At 41.4% G+C, this 27,623-nt stretch overlaps 1 protein-coding gene across 2 annotated transcripts; it reads right to left on the bottom strand.

Annotated features, from left to right (window-relative positions):
* Positions 1-539: 539 nt before the first annotated feature.
* On the bottom strand, positions 540-24,476 carry hdac9b (histone deacetylase 9b). 2 transcript variants are annotated; one of them, XM_086079201.1, is made up of 11 exons: positions 23,935-24,476; positions 16,446-16,687; positions 15,957-16,155; positions 14,713-14,830; positions 14,493-14,614; positions 9,841-9,972; positions 8,975-9,090; positions 7,186-7,308; positions 6,587-6,764; positions 5,726-5,940; positions 540-2,397 (listed from the first exon to the last, which is right to left on the bottom strand). In XM_086079201.1, exons 1-11 carry the CDS (start codon positions 24,041-24,043, stop codon positions 2,080-2,082), a joined length of 1,872 nt encoding a protein of 623 aa, XP_085935327.1. In that variant the 5' UTR covers positions 24,044-24,476; the 3' UTR covers positions 540-2,079. The 2 variants fall into 2 exon arrangements, with proteins under 2 accessions (XP_085935327.1, XP_085935326.1); XM_086079200.1 differs by having other exon boundaries at positions 14,707-14,830; positions 23,935-24,471.
* Positions 24,477-27,623: the final 3,147 nt, after the last annotated feature.

The following is a 27,623-nucleotide window of genomic DNA, read 5'->3' as shown; positions in this document are numbered from 1 at the left end:
TGTATTTTATTATTTTTTTAGAAAAACAACTTTATTTCAGTTACATGTATGGCAGGTGTTAAAATGATATTTCAAACATTGTCTCTAGAGGTAATCAAGTTTTATGATGTTTGAGCATTGGAAAAAACCAAGTTCACATAATGGGCTCTATTTTCCTAGACAGCGTGCATGAACCCAGGTGCATAATTTTGCACATAAGTTTGTTTTCTTTTACATGTTCCTAGCTTATCTGACAATTTGAAAGCTGAAAGTATTCTGAAGTTTTGACCAGCTGGAAGCTGGTCTAAGTTGTGGCGTAGGTGGTCTAACACGATTTTGGTGAATCTTATCGAGGCGCAGGCAGACACATTCTGAGCAGCGTGGACGTGTGTGGTGTATTATTTCATATTTCATTTGTTAATATGACCGCAGCGTGCACTGAACCATTGTAGAAATCAATTCATTAAACACATTAACTTTCTTTCTTTTTTTTAATCCTCTGTGAGCTTCCAAGTCTTTCCAGACCAAGTTCTGAAAATAATATGCAAAGATGCAAGAACTTTGAAAGTAAATTAATTTTATTAGTATTTTTTTTATTTAAAAAAAGGTGTCACACAAGGCCAAAAGAAGGGAAAAAAAAGACCAAAATGGGAAAAAAAAGCATACCCCTCCCTTATTGACATTGCACACCCAAGGGGTTCTCCTCTCCTCATCACAACAAAATCAAAGAGGCAAGAGAACAGGACTCACGTTGTTCTGACGGTGTTTACTTAAACTAGCACAATAACACCTGGACAAAGTGACTTGTACAATTCATAAGACGGACGGCTCACTTGGATCCAAACACAGACTCTCACGAGCAGTTTTACATGTCGTTGACGGTACAAATGTAACAGGACGGTTTACAGCTATCCAATACATTGGACTGTTCACTTTTAAGACAGACTATACATGTCGCAATGGGCACTTTCAAGGGAAAGGGGATGAAATTACGGGGGCGGGGGGTGTAAATGAAGGTTTCATCCTTCTTTTTTTTTCTCCCTTTATGCGTTACATCAAACCTGCATGTTGAGGTAAGCATGCCACTGGGGAAAAGAGAGGAAGCCATCTCCCATATATAGGACTCCCTTGACTGTATCCCCACTCACTTTGTAATTCGCCTTGACAGTAAATCAATTGTGAAGCCGGGCCCCTTGGACTCCTTACCCTGTCCAAGCCAAGGCCCTCCTCTCTCGCAAACATTCCTGCACACATGAATCACTCCAACTCCTGGCTTCTAGAAGGCATTTCCTGCCCGGCCCTCTCACTCGCTCACTCGCTCGCTCGCTCTTACTCCTCTGCTGAAAGCTGGGCAGGAGCTTTTTGATTTGGACCCGCAGGGAGGAGAGCTCAGCTAACATTGGGACCAGACAGAGACAGAATGCTGGAGAGAGAGTGTTGGAAGATGCATGTGCACCCGAGTTAGGGAGGGGTTGAAAACTGCAATCTGAGCAGTGGACCGTATTCCGTCGACATCACTCCAAGTCTTGTGTCAGCATTTCAAATGTACATTCTCTGTAAGACAGATGTTCAACCTTTAACATGGAACATCAATGTAGATTTTCCACAATAACAGAGTAGGTATAAGGTTCCCCCCCCCCACCCCCAATCTCTTAAACACACTGCAAAGATTCATGATCATATTCAGTGCTGAGGAGCATTCAGTGGTGAGAATGTGCACGGTGGGAGCGCGAGTTGGCTCGTCCGCACCGTGCACCTGCTTAACCTGTCCCCTAGAGATAGACTAGGATGCTAAATCCACAGTACTGTACATGTACAACGGGCATGTACATCATCTTCTGTCAGCCGAGCAGACTCCAAACGACCGTAAGCAGCTCGTTTGTCTTCGTATTATGTACACAACAATGTAGCCTACATATTTACTATGCCACGGATAGTCTCTGAGGGAGTGATGAACGAGGCTGCAACGGAGTGGAAAAGGGATCGTCTGTTGCCGCGACGACAAAGGGCCTACAGTGTCGCCGCGTGTGTCTACACTACAGGGATGTGCTGTTTGTCTCTCTGCGAATGTTGGAGTGTGTGACGTGCTCCGCGTATTCCTCAGATCATGGCTCTTATCACCAGCCTCCCTTTGACCTGGTGAAGATAGGCGCTCCTCTGCGCCTCCAAGCCCTCGTCCTCGCTATCCAGGGGCTCCTCCTTCACCCTGATGACCCCGTAGTGCGCGTCGGGGAGCTCCACGCTGGAGCCGCCGCTGCTGCTGCCGCTGCTGCCGCTGTTGCTCAGCGTGTGCTTCCGGATGACTCCTCCGGGGGGCAGCCTGTCCTCCTGCATGCGTTCGGGCTCCTCCTGCTCCTCCTCGGACTCCTGCAGGTGCACGTTGGGCTGACGTAACTGCTCGATGGACTTGGACAGCAGCTGCAGAACACATTGACATTAGAACAACTTTATTATACTTGCTTCAAAGAAGTAGAAAACAATGATATGAAGTCATGAAGCTATATAAAAAATTTTTTTAATTCAATCCAAATTTTCTGCCTTAAAAGTCAAACAAACGTTATATTCAATTCAGCTAATCAATCAGTGTCAAAGAATCAAGCAAGTCTTCAACTCAGTAAGCATCTTAGAGCTCCTCAAGTGTGTTTTACTTTTCTTTGGCTTCTTTACAGTTTTGTGGTGACAGGAGGAAAATTGTGACAATAACCAAAAGCCAAAAATCAAGCTTACTGCAACATGAGAAAGTGGCTGGCTGTTCAGTATAATCTGAGCACTACAACGTGTAATCAATAAACATTTATAAAAAAAAAATTACAGTTAACTTTTCTTTATTTTTTTATGACAGTTAAGAATGTTAAAATGTTACTAGAATCAATAAAAGCTCTCTGGTGGTACTATGAGCATTTGTTTAGAAATTAATTAGTTCAATAGTTCAACCAGAAGGGGGCTCTAGAGTCAACACTAACCAAATTTGCTCCAGCAGGTAGGCCTTATATAAATATCTCAAGAGGAATTAGCCTCTTTAGCTCAGCTTTTATAAACAGCGTGCAGACTTTTTCCAAATGCTTAATCTCTTGTAAATTTCCATTGCTGCCCTTTAACTATAGCAGGCACCGGCGGATGTATAAAAACAGCCCCCACTGACAAGCCTCTATTGGGAAATTAATTAGGGCAATGTTTCACTGATCCCTCGCTGTAAACATTCAGGGCTCATCCCTGATTAGTGGCCATTTATAACCTCCGCTTTAAGTGGCTTTACCCCGCGATCTCATTGGGCCGGATGATCACAGCCCAGTTCGCTCACGGGAAGTTCTTTTGAGATGAAATCACCTTCATAGAGCGTCATGTACACCAGGGTGCCGTGGGAAATTATGATCAAATTTCACTTACTTGGTTATAATTATTTTGATATTACAAACACATTTTTGTTCATCTATCTTAGGGATGGGCATTATAAATGCTGGAGAGGGCCACGCACTTCCTAACCAGAAGTACAGCATGACAAAAATAAAAATATCATTTTAAACATAGACAAAATACGTTCATATGTGCAAAGTAGGTGCTCTTAATATATTTGATTTCCCATAATACATTTCTCAATGCATGTATAAAAGATCCAACAACAAAGTAACTACATACTGTGATTTTTTTCTAACGCTTGCATAAAAATTACCATTCAAGGATGGCACAAAATTCCTGAACAGCACGCCAACTCATTTGGTGCACTTTTTCCACTAAATTCAACTCTCAAAATTGTAATTCTATTGCGATACTTTTGTTTGTTTGTTTGTTTTGTCCTGCATACCATTCCGAATCCGCAAACAATTATTAAGCCAACTAATGTTGAAGTATAGGGCAGTATAAGAGCCAGTGTAAATGCAATTAAGCCATTGCTGGCATCTTGTGGTGAATGGTGATATTACAACATAAAACTATATAGTCAACCCCTGCATACTCAAGGTCTGCTGATTTGTATATTTGCAGTCCCCCCCCCCACTCCCACCCCCCAGTATTTATTTATTTATTTTTAAATTTGGAGTATATTGTTTTTTTCCGGGAATTCCCCCATCAATGTTTTCAAGGAAATTATCTAATGCATATTTATTAGCGTTTTCTGAATAATTTTTGAGGTTTGTAAAAATAAATAAATAAAAATTATAATAAAAAAAGAAAACTTTTTTTTTCTTTTTTGAAAATTTATCAAGGAGTGTGGCTCGTTAGTTGCCCATCCCTGATCTATCTATTCCAGCCATTGTTTAGTAGAGGCATAAGAATTAAATGCCCTTCCATTAGTTGTCAAAAAGTGCAATAAACTTATGTATTCATGTTCGCCATTGATACAATTGAGTAAGTCAGGGAGGGTTACGTGCAAGTATATTAGTTTGGCGTTCAATTAAACAGACCCTGATTTCAGACTGAGTAAGTATATGTGCGAGGAAATTGAGACAAGATGATCATTTCCATATTTATACTATTTGTGACATTTTTGTTTGTTTTTTAATGTAAAATCTGTGTCTGTTTCTTCAATACAGATTCATCAAATGGTTTAATCGTTAACATGATTTTTTTTAATAGTTTACTATAACTTTAGAATGCTGCAAGATTTTTTTTTTTCTTCACCTTATCAGATTAGCGAACAGGAATAATTCTGTTCATAAGGCAACATGGCTCATCTGCTAAAGTGGTCGTCTCCCCAAACTAAAGGTTGTGAGTTTGGTCCTGAGACCCTGTGACCATGCCCAAGTGCCCTTGAGCAAGATACTGAACCTCCAGTTGCTTGTGATGCCACCTCATCAGTAGGTGAATGAGGAGGGGGTGTTAACGGAGTGCCTTCAAAGTGGAAAAGCACCATTAGGGCCACTTTATTGGAACAATTCCAACTGGGGGGGAAAAAAAGGTCTTTACGTGCCTCGGTACTGCTGTCATAGCAACAAAATTCAAATAGCCTCTTTAATGTGACGAGGGAAAAGTAAGAGTCTATTTGGGTAGAGTGGTTCCCGCATCTGCTGATTGAGAACCAGCACTTAAGTGGAGGCCACTATTTAAATTAACAAGAATCATCACACATTCTACTAATAGAAATGAGTAATTTCTATGCCTTATCAGGAAGTTAAAAATAAAGATGGCGATAAGATGCACGTGTCAGCTGTACACATCATCAGTTACCACTTGAGCTAGTTTTTGCTTCTTATTTCCTCCTCAGTGGTTTCCCGTTCCTCCTTCAGGGCCCAGTGTTGGGACACATCAGTGCAGCTCACACAATGCTGCCTTTCACAGTGTCGGCCACCTCACACGCGTCCCTCACCAGAATAATTACTCTCTTGTGTCTTGGCGAGGTGACCTCGGCCAGATTTCAGAAACACAAATATTACCACAGAGGAACGAAATTTATTCTGGACTTTTTTTTTTCTCTCCTTCGTTTGAACTTAGCTGAATAGAATTTCACAGTGTTAGCATGTGAACAACACTGGTGCCTTGAGCTATGATAACAGAATTTGTGCAGGGGAAGCATTTCTTTCCCATTTTGAAGTTTCTTTGCGTTGCAGATTTATCAGCAGGGAAGAACAGACTTCAGGTCAGGACTTTAAATCTCAGTCACCATGGATGCTTCTACAAAAACTGGATGCGACTTTGTGTCTTTAAAATAAGTTCATCGGACTACCTGCGAGAGGACCCGACATAAGGCAATAAAAAATACTGAGCTCTCTCAGTAAAATAAATAAATAAAGCAATATGCAAATTGACCAACCTTATTTATATGGACCTGCTGCTGGTATTGTTTCTGTTTTTCCAGGAAGTGCTGGTGTTGCTGCTGGATAACAAGTTGTGCCAGTGTGTTCTGGGGCAGTGGCGCCGACTGCGTCCTGTTCAAAGGCCGATGTTTGGGTAGTTTTGGGCGACTGCTGGATGGACGATCCTTCATGGCCAGAGGGGACGGAGGGTGGGATGGCAAGGAGCCTGGACCTTGGCAAAGGGAACAGCCAACCAAAAATATTAGGTTTCGCTTAGGGTTATTTCAAAATGTATTTATTTGTTTACCGTATTTTTTTTTTCCATGAGGCGTACTTAAAATCCTTTAATTTTATCAAAAATCAACAGTAAGCCAGAGCGGCTTATTTATGGAAGGATATCAGTTTTTCAGTTTGTTGTCTTTAATTCAAATTCCTTTCTATTATGTTCACTAGCAGGCATCCATGTTTTCGTCATACCGGAACTAGAACTACTTCCCGTTTCCATGTGCAAGTACAGTCCTACTAGCCAAATGCTGCGGTTGCTGATTAGCGCCAATGCTAGCTGTGCTTTTCTAGCGGCATATTTCCAATGTTACAATGTGGGAACCGGACAGGCGCGAGGTTAACGAAACAGCCCGCTTTCTAGGATTGAGCACAAAAAGGTTGAATAAGGGGGAGCGCATTGTGTTGTTTACAGCTGTTAAACTGTCAACCAAGATCGCTACCTGATATAACCTAGCATAATAGCGCTAAAACTATTAAATAAACATACTGTACTGTGAAATAGACCCATTGATATTGCATAAAACAGTGCGCCCAATGATTAGAAAAATACACTATTTATTGATCTTGTTTGTCATCAGGTACGATGTTCTTACCAGTGGAAAGCATCTTCTGCTGCCTCATCTGTTCCTTCTGGAGGAGGTGCTGGAGCAGAGCCTGGTGACTGGGGCTCACTTTGGACTCCAGACTGTTCTGAAGAGGCACAGGACCCAGGAGATGCCCTGGCAGTCCGTGCTTGCTCTCTACTGATCTGTCCTTCAAGCCCACAGCCCCCTGAAAAAGAGAACATACAAATGGTGACTCACTTGAAGTGACCGCATACAAGGCTCAGAATAGTGTAACTGTATAGGATAATCTGCTGCCATAAATATAACCACGAAACGTGACATAACATTAAAACAAAAAGTGCAGTTCATGGTTAAAAGTCACTGCTGTTGATGACCAGGCCTCCTTGGAATGTGCCAATGATAAATCATGTGGCGGGTTATCAAGAGTGGACTTTACAAAAAAAAAAAAAAAAGTGGTGATAAATGAGGTGGAAGATAAGAGCACGCTGCATGACAATATTTATCTCACGTGAGATAAAATCTTTGGAGGCTACAGGGGTCAGCGGCCTGTGGTCAAATGAAGGATGCAGTAATAGCAGATTTTCAAGATGCAAGACCATTATATATGACTGCCTAAAGATACTTACACTCATAGGCGAAGATGCTGTCGGAAGCCCAAAAGAGATATTCGGTAGGGACGGAGATGTGTATAAACTCAACACGGACAGGGAGCTCTCGGGCCGGAATAATCTTGGCTGTGAAGGCCATCGCTACATGACACAGGACAGAAACAAAGAAAGACACTACTTTACATTCTGGTTCTTAACATGGGTTCGATAGAGTCAATCTCAGGTGTTCGGTGGAGGTCAAGACACAAAACAGACTCAAATGATTTGTGATAATACGTCCCGCTTGGCCATCATTGGCTGCAAGGCCAACGTCGTGTGATTTCTTTATTATTGTAAAACCCTTCATACTAACTGTGTTGAGCAAAAAAAGAAAGTGGTTGGACGAATATGTGCAATATGAATATACATGTATAACAGATGGTGGTGTTCCACAGGGTTCAATTCTGGGTCCCCTGCTGTTTTCTATGCATCTGCCGCCCCTGGGTTCCATTTTAAGAAAACAGCAGTGGTTGTTTTAAAGTGCTCTATAGAGTTTTCAATAAAAAACAGTTCAGTGAATGTGCATAGGAAACGGGTGGGGTTTAGTACCTCCGTCAAGATTAAGAACCACTGTGTTAGAAACACACAGGCGACAACAGTTCAGAAGTTTACTAAAAGATGTACAAGTAGTGTGTTCCAGCCCCAGTTCCTTCATCCCCCGTGGATCAAATGCTAGTTGTTCCCTGCCCTTGGGCTCTGCTCTCTAGGAGGACACCACCACTGGGGTACACTTCCTGTACCCAGCAGAGAAGCGGACCAGCATGTGGTTTTGGAACAGCCTTGTTTATCCTCGCGACCCCTACCAGCACTCAGTGACCTGTATGTGGACATCCGGCCCATATTCGACCCGAGGGACCCGTTCCCTCTGAAAAAGGATACCTAATGTAACGGTGCATCAACATGCATTGTTTTTGCAACAGGCATGAGGTCTACAGGCAGCCCCGCACTCCACCAATGACTTTCACTAAAGCTTCATCTCGTACTGAAACAATAGCAAGCCTGTGTGTTTACGTTGCTCGCATGTGGGTGTCTTTCTGGCTACCAGCGCCTGGGATATCAATTAAACGCCACAGTCCGTTTGTCTCCCTGAGCCCTGATGTCAGGGCGTCTCTGGATTCTCTGTCACTGGAGGTCCTCGCGAGAGTAAACAGCCATGGTTCAGGAAAACACAGCTGCTCTGTTGAGATTGCAAGTCGATGTGTCATATCTGCCACCCGCTATAAGGCTCTTCTTTGTGAGCTCGGTCCAAGGGGATCCAGGGGCCAGAACTCAGCCTTGAATCTATCGGGAAATGCCTCTGAGGAGGCACCAAGCCAGGCCAATGACAGAAATACAATGACAAGCCAACAACGCAACTCGGAGCCAAACTTGAGCTTGTTTTTTTTTAAAAGCGGAATTGTGCAGAACATCTGGAGGAATAATGTGAGCGATAAAAAATGAGCAGGATTGTAACTGTTGCTGTTGTTTGCACTTAAACCCTCACATTTCCTGCAAAATGTGTTGTTTTAACACAAGTAAACCTGGCGCAGTCGGACACATGGGTCAAGCTGTGCCTCTTTAATGTCAGTGCGGGTAGTCATTTTCACTGGAGGGGAACAGACAGAGGGCAAATGGCTGTTTTTATAGCTGCGAGCAGAAGGGCAGCCAAGCATTTTTGTGCACCCCCCCCCCCCACTTGCCCAGAACTTTTTTTTAATTTACAAATGCATATGCCACAGTTTCCTTCATATGGTAAATAAAAGGAAATTTCGACGTTTGTCCAACGTACCTCAGTTTTTGTTGTAGTAGGCAAAGAGGAGGGTCCATTTTCTGCCCCCAAGGCACTGGAGGCCCCGATGGGGGAGCTGGGCCCCGAGCCAGGGGCACTTTTTGCGGGAGTAGAGTCTATAGAAAATTTAGGAGTTAGGCAGTATTCATGCACACATACAACTGACTTATTTTGTTATATACATACAGAAGATGGTTTAGAAGTAAATGTGACTATTTAGAGTGGCACCAAATAAACTCAGTTTTAGAGTAGCCTAATATTTTACACTTAGAAGGGAGTAAAATAAAGAAATGAAAAATAAAATAAGTCACTCAAGGGTTGAGAAATGAACTCACGACCTTCAGTTTGGGAGACTGCCACACTGCCAACTGAGCAATGCCCCTTCTACTGTTTGCTTATCTCCAAGAGACCAAAAACCAGGTTTTGGTCTATATACTCTAAATCTATTTGGTCCCTCTTAAAGTTAGAAAGATTCCAGCTGACACGAGCTGCGTGGCTCAGGGAGTAGATCGGCTGTCTCTTAAGCTGAAGGTTGTGAGTTCGTTCCTCAGCCCTCGAGTGACTTTTATTTATTTATTTCAATTTTTTATTTTACTCTCTTCTGAGTGTAAATATTACTCTAAAACTGAGTCTATTTGGTCTCACTCTAAATAGAGTCAAATTTACTCTACAGAATTTAATGTGTACCATAAACTAAGCAGGCCCAATGCAAGATTAAACTTTTTTTATTTTTTTTATCTACCCTGACAGATGAAATCTGTTAATATTGTCTTATCAGATGTTCTTTGACTGGTCAAGTGTGCCTACATTTGTGGCCATTTTGTTTGTGTTGTAAAAGAAAATTAATCTCCATTAGTTTGGCATACCCATTAGCTCCAGTGCCCTCTTCTTGTAAGGTGTCACGAGGTTGCCATCTTTTCTCTTGAGCATGGGGCTGCTCCGCCTCTCAGCTACTTTCTGTTTCAGTCTGGACCGCACCTTCAGGTTGGGTTCAGAGGCTAAAAACATAGAAAAAAAGAACAAAACAAAACAAAAGATCAAAAACTTGGGAGTGGATCTTTTGGCTTGTCTCAATTCATTCTCAGTGTGAAAAATGACCCAATGGTGTGAGTGAGTAAGTCAAGCTGTGTTTTTTTTTGTTTTGTTTTTTTATCCAGCCATTGTAATGGAACTTCTGAAAGCAAACAGGAGCATTATAAAATCAGAGACTATCAATCAACCTATATTATCACACTTCAACTGTTTTGAGTTTCCAGAAAAACATTTTTTATCAATTAAATGACTCAAAATGGGGCCTATTTCCAACTCATCTGGACTAAATTAGCTCACGCAACACTCGGATCCAAGTGAAATTCTGCTGCTACCTGCCGCCCTGGTGACCACAGTCTGATACAGTAGCAACAGTTAAACTAACACAAAAACATGGCAGATGTTTCAGCCCCCCCCCACCCCCCACACCTCCCACCTCCTAATGCAAAACAGAAATACCCATAAACAGCCGGGCCTAACCTGATCCAGACCCAATCAATCCGCCGTGATAGAGCAGCCAATATTTCAAAATGTTCCCTGGGTTCACTGGCAACCCCCTGGCATCGCACCGTGCAAACCTCCTCCAATATGAATTTAAATAACATCTTGTAGGACATGTTAACCCACTCAAGTCAAAGGGAGAAACACAACTCTCATAATATGAGATATGCTGCAGTGAAGTTATGTAAACCTGTTACACAACAGACAACATTTTTTTTTATTATTCAGTTTGTGACTGAATATTGTAAGAGTTATTTGTGTGTGTACATTTTGCAGACCATACAGCTGAAAATGTGGAAGTGGGGCCATGACGTAGGAGTGCCGCAGGGGAGGATAGATACGGGGGTGGTGCCGGAGGGTAGATAGGGGCACAGTGGGCCAGATGCTGCTATTTCTGGCATTTGTCAAAGCAGCCGAAGCCTGATCCCTAATACGTGGCGCGGACCTCTAATCCTGTGGGTGTGAGGATGAATGAAAGCGTGCAAGGGAGGAAGAAAGGAGGCAGGAGAGAGGAATGGGAGGGAGAAAAGGCTGCTGGGAGTGCTGTGAATCTGCTTCACGCCCCACTGCCTTGATTGCTTTCTATTTTTACACACTGCTGCCACCAAGCAACATATGCCAATTGGTCGCCACGGGAACGCCACACAGCAGCATGGGAAGGAACACTTTCTCACTGGTCCCCATGGAAAAACACCCTGATGCTCTGAGATACAGGAGGCAATTATGACAGCCTTAAAGTGCTTGGCTGGTTAGACGGCTGGATAATTTGGAATTTGATCTATTCTGAGAACAAAACAGGCATCCAATTTAGCAAGTATCTGGACAACTCACACCAGAAGAGGTGACCTTTTTGCGATGCGTACTTTTTATTCCAAATGCCTAAAGTTTTTTTGTACACGTCTCTACTACTGGTTGCTCAGTACAATCAGGCCACAACTAAAATAAGTTGACATCAATAGTAAAAGAACAAGTACGGCATGTACACCGGAACTTGAAGTATATTTAGTCCTGTCCTATATATAGACTCAACTTCCAAGCAGTAAACACTCCTCTCCAATTCCTCTCATGCTTTCAAAGTTAATGTTGAGTAAACATTATAGTTTTAGCAGTGATTAATTCATCTAGCAAAGATGCCCATACAACATTCCCTGAACAGTTCATCAAAAAAAAAATTATGATGGTGGCTGTTCCTCCTCTGGAACACATGACTTCCATTTCCTGTCTTTTTGGAAAAATGCTAACTGGAGGTTGACCATCATCCAGGAGTCGAACGTGTTCGACTTTCAAGTACTGTACCAAAAACCTTTATCGGCTCAAGTGAGCAGTTTACACATGTACACTACGTGTACATAGTACGCAACTGGGTCAAGCGCAGAGCTCTTACTGCTAAGCTGTAATTATTCTTGCAGTAGACTTATTGCGTGACTTTCCCAGGGAAGTAAAACAAGATAAACTTAGACGGATAAACAGGTTCATCAACTGTGTACATTAGTATTTAGGTGAAAGAAGACAAAGCTCATTAGCCAGCTTCAAACATAGACATGAGCTTGATGGTTGGGGAAGTGGATGAGCAGAATTATTCACAGCATATAAAGTTTGCTTCCATTGCTTAACATCCAATGTACCACAAACATCCTTATTTATGACCTTTGCCAAGGTGAAATGATATATTAATTGCACCAAGGAGGTATTATGACTTGTTGTTTTTGCAGATTTACTATAGTAGCCATTTCCACAAAACATAACGTAAGAAATGAGTATGGGCCAAGGCAGTGAATAATACATGAATCCTAATAGTTATGATATACTGCATTTTTTTTAACCTAGCCATAGAACACTATTGTGGCCATTTAAAAAAAAAAAACAGTCCTATGCTATTTGGCAACCGACTACAATATTTCCTGTTAAACTTGGAATGGGTTGAAATTTACTGGGTTTGAAAAAGACCCAAGACTCATAAAAAGAAGTATGTGTGACAAAATATATATTACTGACAAATGTGATTATAGAGCTCTCCCAGAATAAACAATGAACTTCGCCCTTTGGCCGAACCAAGCAGTCGGGTGTCTCACACGGAGCACTCGAGTCACATCCAGCTTGTTTTGAAAGAGCTATCTTTTCTTAAACAAACAATCACGTTGAGGTCCATCCTGATTTTGCCAAGCGGACCGCAGCAACACCTGCCAATCAGCCATCAGCGGCAGTCGGTGGCTGGGAACAACAGCACCTTTGTGCGTCAACCTCGCGTGACACGCTTTTAAAGGGCTCTAATAAAGACAGACAGGAAGTGGGGGAGGAACGACTGAACAGGAAATGACCACATATAGATTCAGGAATCCATGAAGCAACAAGTAGTTTGATCGGTGTGAGATGTGCGCACGATGCTCATTTTTTCAAGTTCTTGCTGTTTTAATTTGTTTTGTTCAAAAAACAGTGGGTCTAAAACACATTCCAGGCTCTAAATAGGCTGGCATTTCTTTGGTTTGAGAGTACAAGTTTCTCTAGCTTTAGTGTACCATCTATTCTTTTTATAATGAACTTTAAATTCATCTTAAAGATATAATTTCTCGGAGTAATCTCCAATTTGGGTATACAGTATACGCACCATGACAGGCTTGTAGTTAACTAACTCAATATGTAGGATTGTTTTGGAGTGTAATTAAAGAGACACTAAGAGGGAAAGAACATCATGTAATTTGGTGACCTCATTGTAGAGTTCTTGTATTTTTGGGGGGACTTTCTTTCTTTCTGAGTCTTGAGTGTGAGCCAAGTCTTGTCCTTGTGAAAACCAAGGGATGGGAATTATTATTATTTATAAAGCCTTTCCTAAAGCTTTAAACCATTATTTTATTTTTTTAATTAATTTTTTTACATTTTTTACCTTTTGTGTGGACTCCATTCAAAATTGCTTCTGAAGCACAGAACTCGGGAAAGATTTAACTGCTTCTATTGCCCCATTTATTAACAATTTTAACAGTTACAGTATAGTAGACAATACTAGAGCTGCCAAACGATTATTGTTTTTTAATCAGATTAATCAAATCTTAGAATTTTGATCAATCATAATTAAAAAAGCTTTTTAATCAACATTATTTACCCGCAAAATTTGAAGAGCAATTATCATGTGTTAATTATTTTTTAATTGAATGTTATGAGGATGTCTTACACATTTTTTGATCCACTGCACCCTCTTCTTTTTCAAAGAAATTAATTATTTGCATAATTTAAAATATTAATTTAAAAAAAAGCCCCCAATAGTTTGACTAGAACAAATATTCTGAATGTCATACGCAAACATTTATTAAATGCTTTACTGGCATGTAGTTATGTCTATTGTTCAAACCTGCGCTACCTTTAACATAACCATCCGCTGTCAAGCTAAAGGATCATCTGCGGTCAAAATTAATAGCGTGATTAATGTGCGTTAATACATGATTAATGCGCTAATTTTTGTGTGATTAATCAATTATCTTTAACTGACAGCACTAGACAATACATTAACAGTCATTGTTCTAATTTTATAATAAAGCGAACAATGAAATGGAAACAACTAAAGAAGGCATTCAAGAAGTTTTGTGGTGATCCCTGGAATCACAATGAGCCCAACTGATATTATTAGCAGGTCATTAGCAACCCCAGGAAAAACTCAGTGGTTCTTCAGAACTCTTGATTGACAGGAGTCAAAAGGAATCTTAATAATAGCCCACGCTGTCAGAAATAGTGGAAGTCATTTTTCTTCCTTAAGGTAAAACAGTACTAGACTCCCATAATAACCGTGCCCAAAAGTTATATTGTAGTTTGCAAGCTGGAAAATGAGTACCTTTTTAAGTACCACAACTAAAGGTCCAATTGTGTACTTTGACTGCAAGTGCGGTGTAGTGAATACAAATGAACACAATCGGAATAGTTGCAGCAATGTATGCACGAGCCTATGTGTAGATTTATGAGTGCGTTTGTATGTGTGTCACACATATGCAAATGAGCAGACCTGTCTTCCTCAAGGGGAAGTCGTCCTTGCCGTCAACGGGTGATGGCAGAGTGTAATGGCAGGTAGGGGACATGCCACCCAGAGGAGGAGAGCTTTGGTCCAGAGAGGTATGATGAGAGGACCTGATCACACGAAACAATAAAGAACACACGTCAATGTGAACCCCAAAAGTGCTTTTTATTAATGTAAGAAGGCCGGGAATGAAAATAGTCACCTGTACCAGAGCTTTGGGTGGTGAATGAATGAATGATTGACACCATTACTGGTAGGGTCTTTTGCTGATTTGCTCAACAGAAACTCTTGGAGTTTCTGTTTCACCTCTGTACTGGCCACTGCACCTGTGAGACCAAAAGGTGCAATAAAAAGGATTGGGGTTACCCTAAGGATACATGACTTGGAATATATAATAACAGCACATCAACATTTCAACAAAATGTCCTGCGTTTCAAAATTATTTCTGTTTTACATGCTCTGTGGCTGTCTTTGGTCATGTAGAAAGATCTCCCCCTAGTGGCCAACAGGCTTTAGATTGCAAAAATAAATAAATAAATAAAATAACTTTCCTATTGGAGGCCGACAGTTCCAGGGCATCGTTTCAAATTACCTGACCTGACAAAGTCATAAGTCATCTCCTCTATTATTAGGCAGAATATAAAAACAGAAATGAAACCTTAGATCACAAGCTATTCTCATAGTTCTATTAAAAGACATGTTCAACAAATTCCAAGATTAAATGGCACCGTGAAGCCTCAGCTATTTGTATCACTTTAATTATAGTCTTTATTATAATTATCACCTTGAAATTATAGGGATAATCTTAGCCTCTTAATTTTTCAACTAAAGTCATCTAAATAACAAATCTGAAACACTGTCAGTAAAAACGTACATACCACTATTAGAAGATGCTAAAAAGTTGGAAATGAAATGAAATGTATTGTACTTTTTCCCCCCATTATGGCCTCTTTGCTTAAGTATGTAAATGTTATTGTAATTCTTGTAATGCACTTTACAATAAGCAGAAGGCAAAAAAATATTATCTTGCATATTTTTGTATTATGCGATATTAACCTCAAATGTTTGTTGTACTTTATTGATTTAAACCTGCTTATAATTTTATATAGATAAAAATAGACTTAATAATAATAAGGGATGTTTTATACCACTTTTTTTTTTGAGTAGTCACCGATACCAAATACCGACACCACTACTTTTGATACATGAGATTAAAATGACAGATAATTTTAAAGAAAGACCTATATATGCCAATTTAGCATTTTTCCTTAAAATTGCATTCTTGTTCCTGATGGTAAAACAGCCACAAGAGGGCGGCTGATACTGGTACTGGCCGCAGTCGCAATTACAAATGTAATAATAATAATAATGACAATAATAACAAACAGTGTTTATTTCTCGGTGAATTTTTAATCCATATGTAGATTTTCCCCCTCGGTGTCGAGCTCTTACTCTCTCTGGAGCGTTCTTTCGCCCGAAGACTCAAGCTGGAGATGTGCAGCTCTCGCCGGTGCCTCTCCTGCTCTTTTTCCTGCTGGTTTTGCTGCTGGTTCTGTTGGTGCTGGTGGTTCTGCTGCTGCAGCTGCTCCAGACGGTGCTCCTTCTCCGCGAGTTCCTGCTGCTGTTTCATCGCGTGTAGCTCCTGTTGAAGCTGAGAGGGCGGCAGAACCAGGGGGTAAAGCAACTCTAATGAATGGCGCTTGATGTTTTTTGGGAAATAGCAGCTATTTTTATGGGCGTACTGTGTTTTTCTATTTTGCAGTGATGGATGATTTGATGTTTGCGTGTGAAAATATTTCTCACACCGTGACGCTCCAAACTCGGCATTGCTGAGCTGCTTCCTTTTTTATTCCCTAATGTTCAAAGTTGTAGTACTTTCAAACTATCTGGACTATGCCACGCTGTGTTGTGATGTACGAAACTCTAACGAGCCACGCCCACCTTGAGGTGCTCCTGGAGCTGGGCCTGGTGCTGACGGGTCAACTTCTCATGCTGCTTCTGGAACTCGCTGATGAGCAGCTGCTTTTGGATCTGCTGCTGCTTTTGGATGAGCAGCAGCTCCTGCTGCAGCTGTCGCTCCCACAGTCCCGGGTCCGAGCCTGGCCCCAGCATCCTCAGGTCTGTGCGCAGGTCTAACGGAGATAAGGGTTCCACGACCAGTGGTACGTCTGACTTGATCTCCACTGCATCCCATAAAAAAGGATGAGAAAAAAGAAAAGAAAAACATGAAATGCTTAATACGTGCCTGTAATGGGACGCAGTCAGTTGCTGTAGGGGGGGTCATAAAAAAGCGAAATAATGATATAAAGAATTAGCAAGTATAATAGAGAAGGAGGAATAGAAGTAAAAAAGTGAGAATCCTGAAAGAACAGCTTCCTCTTATGCAAACCTGTAATTATAATCGGTTCTAAAAACAAACACTGGATCACATCCGGCAGAGTCTACTGGGAGCAGCTGTACTGAGGACCCAATGGTTATTTGGCACGGAGCTCACAGTGGACATTTCAAGTATTTATTTAAATGCTATCTTCTGCTTGTTTAATAAACAAACGGCACGGCATTCTTCTCATCTCTCCCAGGATGTCATAGCTTATAAATCCTTAAAGGAACATTTTAACGATAGAACTGGCATTTAGGGGAGCATACGAAATTTCTGTGATCTTTCCAGTTTTGTGACTGAGTGCTGACGTTAATAGGAAATGTTTTTGTCATTATGTGTAATTACCAGATACAAAGACACTGGGTTTCTTTTCATGCTCCTAGTTCCGTATATAGGGGGAAACAAGATCTAGTTCGAAATATAGACAAGGCTACTTCAAGAACTATTAATGAAGTTTCTTTGTATCTGTGTGAAGGTAGAAATATTCAGCGCAAGATCACTACTGATATTATGCTTAATATTTTAGTGCTAAGTGGGTTACAAAAAAATAAGATGAAAACTACCCAAACCTACACAAGTTGGTCATGAAGCAAAATGAAGCAAATAAATAAATAAATATAGAAATAAAATATCAACCCAGTAAGGTACATCGCTTCCATATAACTTTATTAGCAAAAAATATATTTATTTTTTTATAGCTTCAGATCTTTAGCTGCTAGAATTAATTTAGCCCTAAAGATAACTATTGGTAAACTCCTGTAAATGTAAGATGATAATAACATAACAAGGACTCCAGCTATACTATACATCACCACTGCGATAATATCACCAGTGATCTGCTTTGTTCAAAGTCTAAAACGAAAATGCTACATGCTAGCTGGGTTGTTGTTAGGCACCCGATAACCAAGATGCTGCAAAGTGTTTTGACACCAGAGAAACATCCAAACCTACTTGAATTTCCAGTAGCTGTGAGAACATTAATTAAGTGCATTCATCGCCTTAATGTTCTCCAGGCAAGAGGTGGCACACATACAAACGCACAAACTGACACACCTCACATTTTTGAATCAACCGTCACTAATTGATTTTAAACAAGTCGACAAAACACCTTTCTCCATAGCTGTCATCACTTATACTCCCTGTGGCAGGCACACTGGCGTGATCTTATTTATTTATTTATTTTTATCACTGCCAGGCGAGCGTTTGTACGCATTTGTACGTGGCGGTGCCGATTATAAATAGCAACATAAAAGCAAGTGGCGCAATCCTGGTCTGTGACAACCCCCACACCCTAGTATCCACCACCCTAACTTGCTGCTGTCATAGCAACACCGGCTACGTAATTATGCACCCCCCCCCCCCCCTCCAAACACACACCCCATCCTGCAGTTATGGAGTCTCGCTGCATGACATCTCCTGCCTACTGTGGCAATGTGACATGAGGACTATTATATCAGCTCTTATATAAGGACGGAGTCCCCAGCAGAGAGAAACGGTAAAACAAAAACAAATTACACAAAGAGCGAATAGTGAGTGATAACTAGTCTTAGAAGAGGTTCAAAGAGTGAAGACAACCAGCAGGGAGTCCTGGGCTCTGGTGATCTAAAAACAGCTTCAGTGAAATGACAGAGGAGGGCACTGGCTCAGCAGGCACATGAATCGGTACCTGTAGATCAGACTCCTCTCTGTTGACAAGGAAAATGCATCTTGGCATGTAAGCACTTGACAAAGGACTCTCCTGTAATGGGCGCTGTTCCAGGGACAGCCGTGAACCTGTGAACCATTCAAGGACTCCGTGAGTCAGGCACAGTCAGTGCTACTTTTGCCTAATGGACCTAAAAATAGCAACAAAAACACCTGCTGGCGGGGAGAACTCGCCACTGTGATATTTAATTAATCTCATATTTCATTCGCTACCCTGACTGCGAATGACATTAAGGATCTCCACTTCGATCTGCGCATCAAGCTGAGCCTCTATCACTATTTCTCAGATGGGGGGGAGAGAAGGTGTAGGCGGGAGTGTGAAGGCTTAAGGCCACATTTGATAACCGAGGCTGCACGAAACGGCCCTTGAGGAAACCACAACAGCCTCACGCGCCCGTGCTATTCTTGTCCGCCCACCGTCCACAAGAATAGCGCAGACCGGAGCGGCAAAGTTGTGGGGAAAATAATGAGATCCTTAAGGTATGGTGATTATTCAAGCGAAATGGAGAATTGACAACGTACATCCGTCACGACTGTCTGGTACCGCCATGAGAAAGGTCCAACGTGCTGCACCCAACAACAAATAGCATTTGTGCCAAAAGCACATACTGTACAGCACAGAAATCTGTAGCTTCTGTCAAAGGAAAATAATCCGTAGGCAGACAAGAACACCGAACCTCCAGTAACTGGGGCCAAATATAAATGCTCTTAATATAGATAATGTGCGAAAGACTCACACTTGTGAGGCTGCCAGCATAATTTAACACTAGCAAAAATAAATGCGCCATGTTGCATTCATGTAATTTTCAGGTCATATGTATAACGTCGCTTTAGGCCACGGTGACGCTTAATGCAAATACATTTTTCTAGATTAGAATGACGCACCTCTCCGCCGGATAGCAGCACCAACGCTCCATGCACTGGTAAACAAGATATTTATGAATGACAGCTCCCAAATTTGTTTTTAGCACCAGGGCCAGACAAGTACCCCGTTGCCCCATGCCCAAATTCCTCCCTGTAGAAGGCCCGCCGAGCGGCGATTGGATGACTCATACGGTGTGACCGCGCCAGTGTTCCTAAAAGTGTTTACTCTCCTGCCCGTCCGCCTTGCTCTGGGTTAGAGTGACAATTACAGCCTTAATTTGAGATGGTTGCTCAGAATAAAATGGCTGACGTGAGAAACAAGCCATTCATAATATAAATATCACTCAGTGAACACAAAGTGCAAAGCTGTTCTTACACCTTGAGTTTGCCCTCATGTCACTAAATGAAGCTGATAAATGTTACGAATAATAATATATTATCATAATAATAAGCTTTGTTCAGCCTTGATTGGAATTTGCCCATAAACCAATTGTGCAGTTAATTCTAGAACTGCATTTAATTTTCAGTGAATAGTACAAATAAATGTTTTTATGTTTTTTTTTTATGTAAGGCTGTTGTAAAACAGACCAGTATAAGGTGGCCATATTTTGACTTCCAAAAAAAGATACTTAACTCATTTGCTCCCAAAACGTTTTAATACATTCTATTTTAAATATTACCATGCTCCCAAATATGTATTTATACAGTTATGTTTTTTTTATGCTAGAGCATACAGAAGGGTTTGATGCAGCCTCAGAACTGAGGAGAATGCTTGAAGCAATGGTAGTTATTACGAAAACGGCCAGCAGGTGACAGCAGAGTATAAGAGATCCACCAGGGCCATGTTGCAACAAGCTGTTTTCTCCACTGTTTTAAACAGAATTGTGAATAATGATTAAATTTAGCTATGTTTTAAAGCGAATTGCTGCAAAATGTAAACAGATAAAAATTTACTTTTTTTCCTGATGAAAGAAGAATCTTTCTTTTGGTAGGTTCCATGTTTTTATAGGAATATAACACAATATTCTGTTGGTCTGCAAAATCTGTCAAAATCCAGTAAAACAGCCGGGAGCGAAGGGGCTTTAGTGAAAATGGCTGGAAGTGAATGAGTTAATTGTGGAATTGCATTTAATTTTCAACAAGTAGCAGTCAATAGTACAAATAAAAGTTGTTGTTTTTTAATGTAAGACTGTTGTAAAACATTAAACTAGAATAGGGTGACCATGTTTTGAGTTCCAAAAAAAGAAGACACTCAGCCCGGCCTCGAGATACTTAAACAGATACTTGACAGACTCACTGAGCCATTTTCAGCAGTAAAAAGTCAATATTTTTTCCAGCATTAATTTGAAAACGTCATTAGTTTTCATGTACAATTAATACTTGACTGATTGAGCCATTCTCAGCAGTAAAAAGTAATGAATTTGACTGAGCCTTTATTGGTCATTACCTGTTTCCTGAGCACAGGCAAGTGGCAAAATTAGTTTTTAAAAGGTATTAATTGTTCATGAAAAATAGTGATCACATTAATTATAGACAAAATATTATCTTCTTACTGTTGAAAATGGCTCACTGAGTCATGTATCCCTATAAATGCTAATCAAAGTGTACAAAAAATAATAATAATTTAAAATATGATAACTATTTTAACTATGTTAACATGACTCCTTTATTTGTGTAGGAAATAAAAAAGCACGACTCTATTTTTAAGTCTTACATGACAAATGAATAAACACCTAACTCAGCGATGTCTCCGGTTTGGGAGTGCAAAGCGCTACCAGTGAGCTCAAATTTGGGGCCGCCACAAAGCTCAACACCCTTTTTGAATACTAAGGAAGCGAGGTCTTACTAACGTAAAAAGCTGACAAACTAACACTAACTAGTCACATTCAACATAACACCTTCTTCAAATAATCGCCCAAATCATTTTTTTTCTGATTTTTCAAGAAACACACAATTTAACCATTTGCACCATGAGGAGATTATTACATCTTGTTTTGAACTTTGTGTTTCTTTAATTTTCAAGTACCGGTTTGCCCTTTTGCTATTTTTCTGATTAAATACCTTCTGAGCGTTATCCTGCCTTGCCTCCCTGCATTTGGATCCACCACAATACAAATCCTGACAACCCCCCCCCCCCCCCTCCCAACCTCGATGCCTGGACATGATGTCAAAAAATGGACATGTCTGGGGAAAAGAGGACAATTGGCCCCAGCAGACTAGTACATCTTTGAAACTCTCATCACACCAGTTGCGTTGCCCTCACATTGGATGTTTTGCATCTTTTATGACCGACAAACTGGCATCAGCCATTACGCTTAATATCTTCATTTGTTTTGCATGTCGCTTGCGTTTAGATTCGATGTTTGCTGATGTCAATTCCTTGTCTGACAATCAAAATAGAATCGGGGGGAATAAGCTGATCTTTGGGACTGCAATGTGGCGCTGGATCGCTCATTAAGTGCCTTGCTATGTTGAGCAGCTGGCAAGTCTAAAGCAGGAAACGGCGCTTTATTTTTAAGACGCCGGCTCGTCCTTGCAGCTGAGCCAGATTTCAGACTTGCAGGCTATCTGTTAACAAAGAGAACTGACCCGAATCATCATGCTGGAGCCAGCGATCAACAAACAATACCCCATCCATTAAGTATTAATAGCAAAAAAACTGATGACAAAAATTCACAAGTTATCCTCTAAAATTGACGGTAAAGTATTTTGTAAAGATGTGTCACTTTCTTCGCAGAGAATATTACCCGTATCCTAATAAATGCATCGCCAGAAATCAATTACACTGATGCCGTAAGCCACAGCGAGAACAAAAGCATCTACATGTCCTCATAAAGACACGCACACAAAAATCCCAAACAACAGATGGATTATATAACCTATTATTTCCCTTTTCATCTATCACGAGTACTATAATTGTTTTTGTGTATGTGTGTCATGACTTCAAACACTTTGTGATGGGACATGAAGGTAGACGAGCTACACAAGGGTACTCGTAAAATCGACTATTATTGTCCGCCAGGTTCCTATTGAAGTGGGTTTTGCATGATGTTATGCACTCAGAGACTGAGCTAATTAGTTTCCTGGTAAGAGAGCCCTTTTGAACAAGTGTTTGTGTGACGTCATTGACACACATGCCCTTTTATTTACGCGAGCTATTTGAAATGAAACAGTAAAACCCCAAAAAAAAACATGGTCGCTTCCTTTAGAGAACAGCTTTCCATTAACCTCAATTCATAGAAGACGACCCTCAAGTCAGTATTAAGTCGAGACAGACTAGTTCAGCAACACCTTGAGAAGTGAGTTCCGATAATAGAGAAGACAAATACATCAGGCAAAGGGGTTTCACTATTAATATATGTTCCAAGGCACTGTTATATCAGGAGCATGCCAAGAAGGAATGATAATGCACAGACGACTAATCTTAGCAGGCTAATGCCATAAGCCGAAAATAACTCACCTAAGAATAGCTGACCCACAGAATAAGCAAGGAGGCTGAATTCAGGCGCTGTGTGCAGCCGTTGTTTGCCACACGGGCCTTGCGCACAGAGGACAAGACGTGTGACAACATGATTTATTGACAGATGGAATGTGTCATCCTCCTGTCTTCGTTCTAAATTTGTGTGGCCCACTGCTTCTCAGGGTTGTTGTTTTTTTTGCCTGCAGTCAAACCCATGCTTGTTTTTTAAGACCAAAATTCAGATCTCTTAAAACGGAATTATGCCTCAACATATTTTTTGTCACAATCTATTCAAGGTTCGATTGAATGAATCTGCACTTTGCCATGAAACACCCACCTCACTTATGCAAAACATTTATTTAACAATTGCGAAATGCATGACAAAGTGAGTCCCGACTCAACCCGAGTCCATTCACTGCATAGTCATTCTCATCTGTGTATTGTACATTTCCATTTTATGTCAAGCCAAATATAGAGCAGTCAATATCTGTGGTTAATGCCCTGACACAAACCTTTAAGTTGTCCCCTTCAGCATTACCATCACACTTTTTCCACTTCCCCCCCAAAAAAAGTGCACGAAAACAACATCCTCTTCATGATCTGTGACTCATTTTGACCGGCAAGAGCTTGGGAATACAGGCGGCACACTTCCTATTCATATTGTTTAGCACAACAACAAGGATTCAATTGCTTGAACACACAGCAGTGCAGCCGATTAACAGAACACGGAGCGGCATACGGCATTATGAGAGTAAATACCTCGATTCAGGAAGAAGTGCCTGATCCTACCAGGGAGCCCAGCTGAGAGTTGTTCTTTGCACTGAGAAAGACAGACTATCTGAGCGCAGAGTTGAGAGCAAGAGCGAGAGCGAGCGAGCGAGCGTGAGAGAGGCAAGTACACCGAGGATGGACGAGTGTGTGAGATGTGACGCGGGAATGCACGAGCAGGAACGGAAAGAAAAAAGGAAAAGCTGACATTTCCCGAGGCGGCCCGACTCGAAAGGCTGCGCGGCTGTGATCACCTGAGCTGTTCACGTTGTGCATCGTGCTCTGGTTGGGGAGCGGCTGGGCTCCAGCGCAGCCGTCTGTTGTGGAGAAACTTGACTCGCCCTCGTAAATCGTCTGCAGCATACTCCACTTAACGCTCGTGTCTCATCGCACGCCGTCACCAAGAGAGCCACCCCTTCGGCCACCCGGTGGGGGGGAGCGAGCGCCGCAACCGCCTTCCTCCGCCTCCTCCTCTGAGACAGCACTCTCTCTCTCTGCCGCCACCCAAACACTAACACAGTGTCAGCCTCGCTCGCTGCCTGTGCCTGCCTTCGCTTCGCTTCTCAGCAACGTGTCAGAGGGGAACCTGCAAAGCAGAGTTGCTTGGCAAAGTCGTGCGTACTAGTGTGCACTGAGTACCTCGCACGGGCAGGCAGCAATGCGAGAGCTGGGGAGGGAGTGAGCTTCATTTGCATGTGAATCAACAACTGCGTGGCCCACAGGTGACATAAATAGAACAATAGCCAGCCCTGGCTAAAAATAGGTCAGGCGAGGCGCGGGGATTGGAGCAGCATTGGTGCGTTTAAAAATACCACACCAAACACAGCTGTCTTCTGCAGCTCCTGCCAGAAGGCATGTCTCCTGACTCCCTCTCTGCAGATGGAGTCTTGATCTCCCCTCCCTCTCCGACTTGTGGAACAAGTCGCTCACTCTACATTTGCGTCTTCATTTTGTTCTCTCAGGTGGACGAGCAAAAGGATCCCTTTTTACATTGATGTAGTTGTCAAATGATTCACAAAAGGGCTTCTTTCATGCGATTCACAAAAAATGTAGGCTCTATATTTAAATATGTCCTACTGCCATCGACAACAAAGGCATGCTTAAAGGTGCTTTCCCACCTCTTCTTCACTTTATTTGGAACACACCAGTTGACAAGTAAGCTTGTCATAGTAGAAACCACAGGGAAACCAAAAAACAGGAAGAATGTTTTTTGTACTATATAGCGGGAGGCCCACGAATAAATATGCTCATTGTCATTGGTATACTACATGTTACCATCGCGCTGTGTCACCTGAATGGAGGAGCAGACCGACATTGGACAGCTTTGACACAAAATATATTTAGAGCTGTACTGTTTGATCCTTTTTGACTCAAATTTGATGAAAAGAAAAGGTCAATTTTCATCCCTCAAGGTACAATCGATGCTAACGTATTCCATTACTAGGGCTTTCACTATCAAATATTTTTAGAATTGATTATTATATTGACTTTTCCATTCATTGCTCAAAAAATCTAATAAAAATTTTTTTTGTATAAAATGTTTATGTAATGTATATTTCCTTGTATCCCTTTGTCTCGTTAAGTGTGATCTTGTCCACCTGTGCTTGTGTACTCTCTTGTAATAGCCAATCAGTGTCCCCAGCCATGTGTGTCTTGTCCAGGTGTCCAGACGAAAGTAAAGCCGGCTTCGTTCCTGAAACAAATCTCGTCCACACAGAAGCGTTACAAGACTTGCGTGTGTCCAGAAGTAGATGCAGAGGATGTTTAACGGCTGTAATGTATATGCCAAGTCTGGAGTGGCGCTGTAGCGCAGCCACGGGGAGTTAGTAGCGTAGAAGAAGAATCGTCGAAGAAGACGAACACTTTTTTTAGTCTAACTTTATTGCAATCTACTGAACAAACATAGCTTTGCATGTATCAAAACAACATGAAGAAGATGAACACAAGAGAAGTGACTGGCGGGTGATTCAAGTACAACACCGCTTGTTGAACGTAGGAATAAAGAAGCAAAATATTTTGCTGCATAAGCAAGCTAAGGCGTCTGCGCAAAACGACTAAGACTCGGCTATCCGCCATTGTTGTTAAGAGACTGGCGGTGCGCGCGCTGTCACGAGAGAATTGGAGCATACGTCATCAAACTACGACAATGTGTCAACATCGAGCAGTGACCATTACGTCATCACTGGAGGAGTATCCTGCATATGGTGTCCTGACGGACGCGTTTTGAAATCTTTCCACTCTGGAGCCCGGTTTCCAAAGTGAACGGTTTCAAGCTCTGAAACCGCGCCATCGTGTGGACGAACGGCCTAAACGGTGAGAAACTTGTGAGGATACATTGAAACTGGCTTTTGTGTGGACGGGGCCTAAGTCCCCTGTTTTTGGTTCAGGTCTTGTTGGTCCATTGTCGTTGTGTTGTCTGTCGATGTCAAGCCCCGTAGTTAGTTACCCCACGTCTTCCCATGTTGGATTTTTGAACCTTGTTATTTTTGTTTCTACTGACAGTTCTCTCTTTGCCTTCCTATTTTTGTGCAATACATTTTTTGGAACTCCACATCGGCCTCATCATCTCTGCTTCCCTGTACCTGGGTCCTCAACCTCACCTCAAACCTTGACACAAGTGCTCAAAAGGTGGTAGCTATTGGTGTGAATATGCTACAGGATTTAAGTGAGAAAAAAAGAAAATAAATAAAAATTATTTCTATGTGGCCCAAATCGGATATGGGTCAAGGCAATGGAAAAATAATTGATTATCTTCTAATTGGAATTATGCATGTTCAAATGATTAAAAAAACAAAATCAGATATGACTCAGTTATCTGCAAATCCAGCATAAACACTCAGATCCGATCATCTCTGTAAGCATCAGGGTGAGACCTAAGTATGTCCATGAATTACAAAATTCAAAACAACAAAACACCTGTGGTCATTTAAAATAACATTAAATCTGGTACACAAGACTTGCCTAGACCATTAAATAAGGAAAACAGTGCTTGACAGTAGCCAATGGTTACTTGCATCTAAATCAATAAGAATCTGGATCAGATAAAAACAAAATAATGTAATGTCCTCATTCACAGTATTATAACTGTACATTTTGTAGCAAACACAGCCAATGGTGAAGCGTACCTTAAAGTTCCTTAAAGTTTTTATTCCTTTCTTGTTCCATTTGTTGACACACCGTAAGAGCTATACCGTAAACAAACAAATAATGAAAAGTTAGCTAAAACAGAACGCTAGTAGCATTAAACAACCACTTAGAAGCTATCATTAGCTTCACTTCAATGGAAAATAACATACAAAAAAATAATTATTCTCAAAAGTAATTCACGTCATGAAAAAAATCACAATAAACAAAATAAAACGACACAAATACAATGTCCCCATTCCAGCAACAACGTAAATCGGCGTTTGAGTCTGCAACACGTTGAATCACGGACCTTTTTCCTTTTTTCTATGGACTATATGCCACGGAGGAGGCGTTTTCACCTATCAACTTTGTTTTTCTGTTTCCGTTTTGCATCGTGTGGGCCGCGTCCCAGTACTTGCGCTTCCGCCTTTGTGCCCCTTGGTTGCAGATGAGCGGGAGTCCGCGGTTGGGGGGCGCAGGGGTGGGGGTGCGAGTGTTGGAACGTGGCTGGAAACGGCGCTGATGTGTAAAAGTCAGAAGTCCGTGGCATCTACCCCATTAGTGTCTTTCTGTTAGGTGTAAAGACACCTCTAGTGATAGCACTTCCTGGACTACCGGACGTGCGCCAAAATAAAAGCACATAACGTAAAAATGACGGCTCAAAAAATAAAGCATAGAGGGAACAGGATATTGATGTTAGAAATCCAAAATAAACATGGTAATTTATGAGTTTGCTACACATTTAATAGACATTTCTGATATATCCACTAGATGGGAATTGGGCACTGCAGTGTTCGAACCAGCTTTCTACTATGAC

Source organism: Leptonotus elevatus, chromosome 6 (genome assembly GCF_054856555.1).
Source record: "Leptonotus elevatus isolate MCC_2025b chromosome 6, RoL_Lele_1.0, whole genome shotgun sequence".
Lineage (NCBI taxonomy): Eukaryota > Metazoa > Chordata > Actinopteri > Syngnathiformes > Syngnathidae > Leptonotus > Leptonotus elevatus.
Note: the sequence above shows the minus strand (reverse complement) of the source record. Positions and strands in the feature narration are given on the sequence as shown.

Excerpts from the sequence above, each read along its gene's own strand:
- hdac9b (XM_086079200.1), bottom strand. The coding sequence starts at position 24,043 with ATGCTGCAGACGATTTACGAGGGCGAGTCAAGTTTCTCCACAACAGAC. Across the intron at positions 9,091-9,840 it reads GAGGGCACTGGAGCTAATGG|ACTCTACTCCCGCAAAAAGT; the intron begins GTATGCCAAACT and ends AATTTTCTATAG. Across the intron at positions 2,398-5,725 it reads AGCAGGTCCATATAAATAAG|CTGCTGTCCAAGTCCATCGA; the intron begins GTTGGTCAATTT and ends TGTGTTCTGCAG.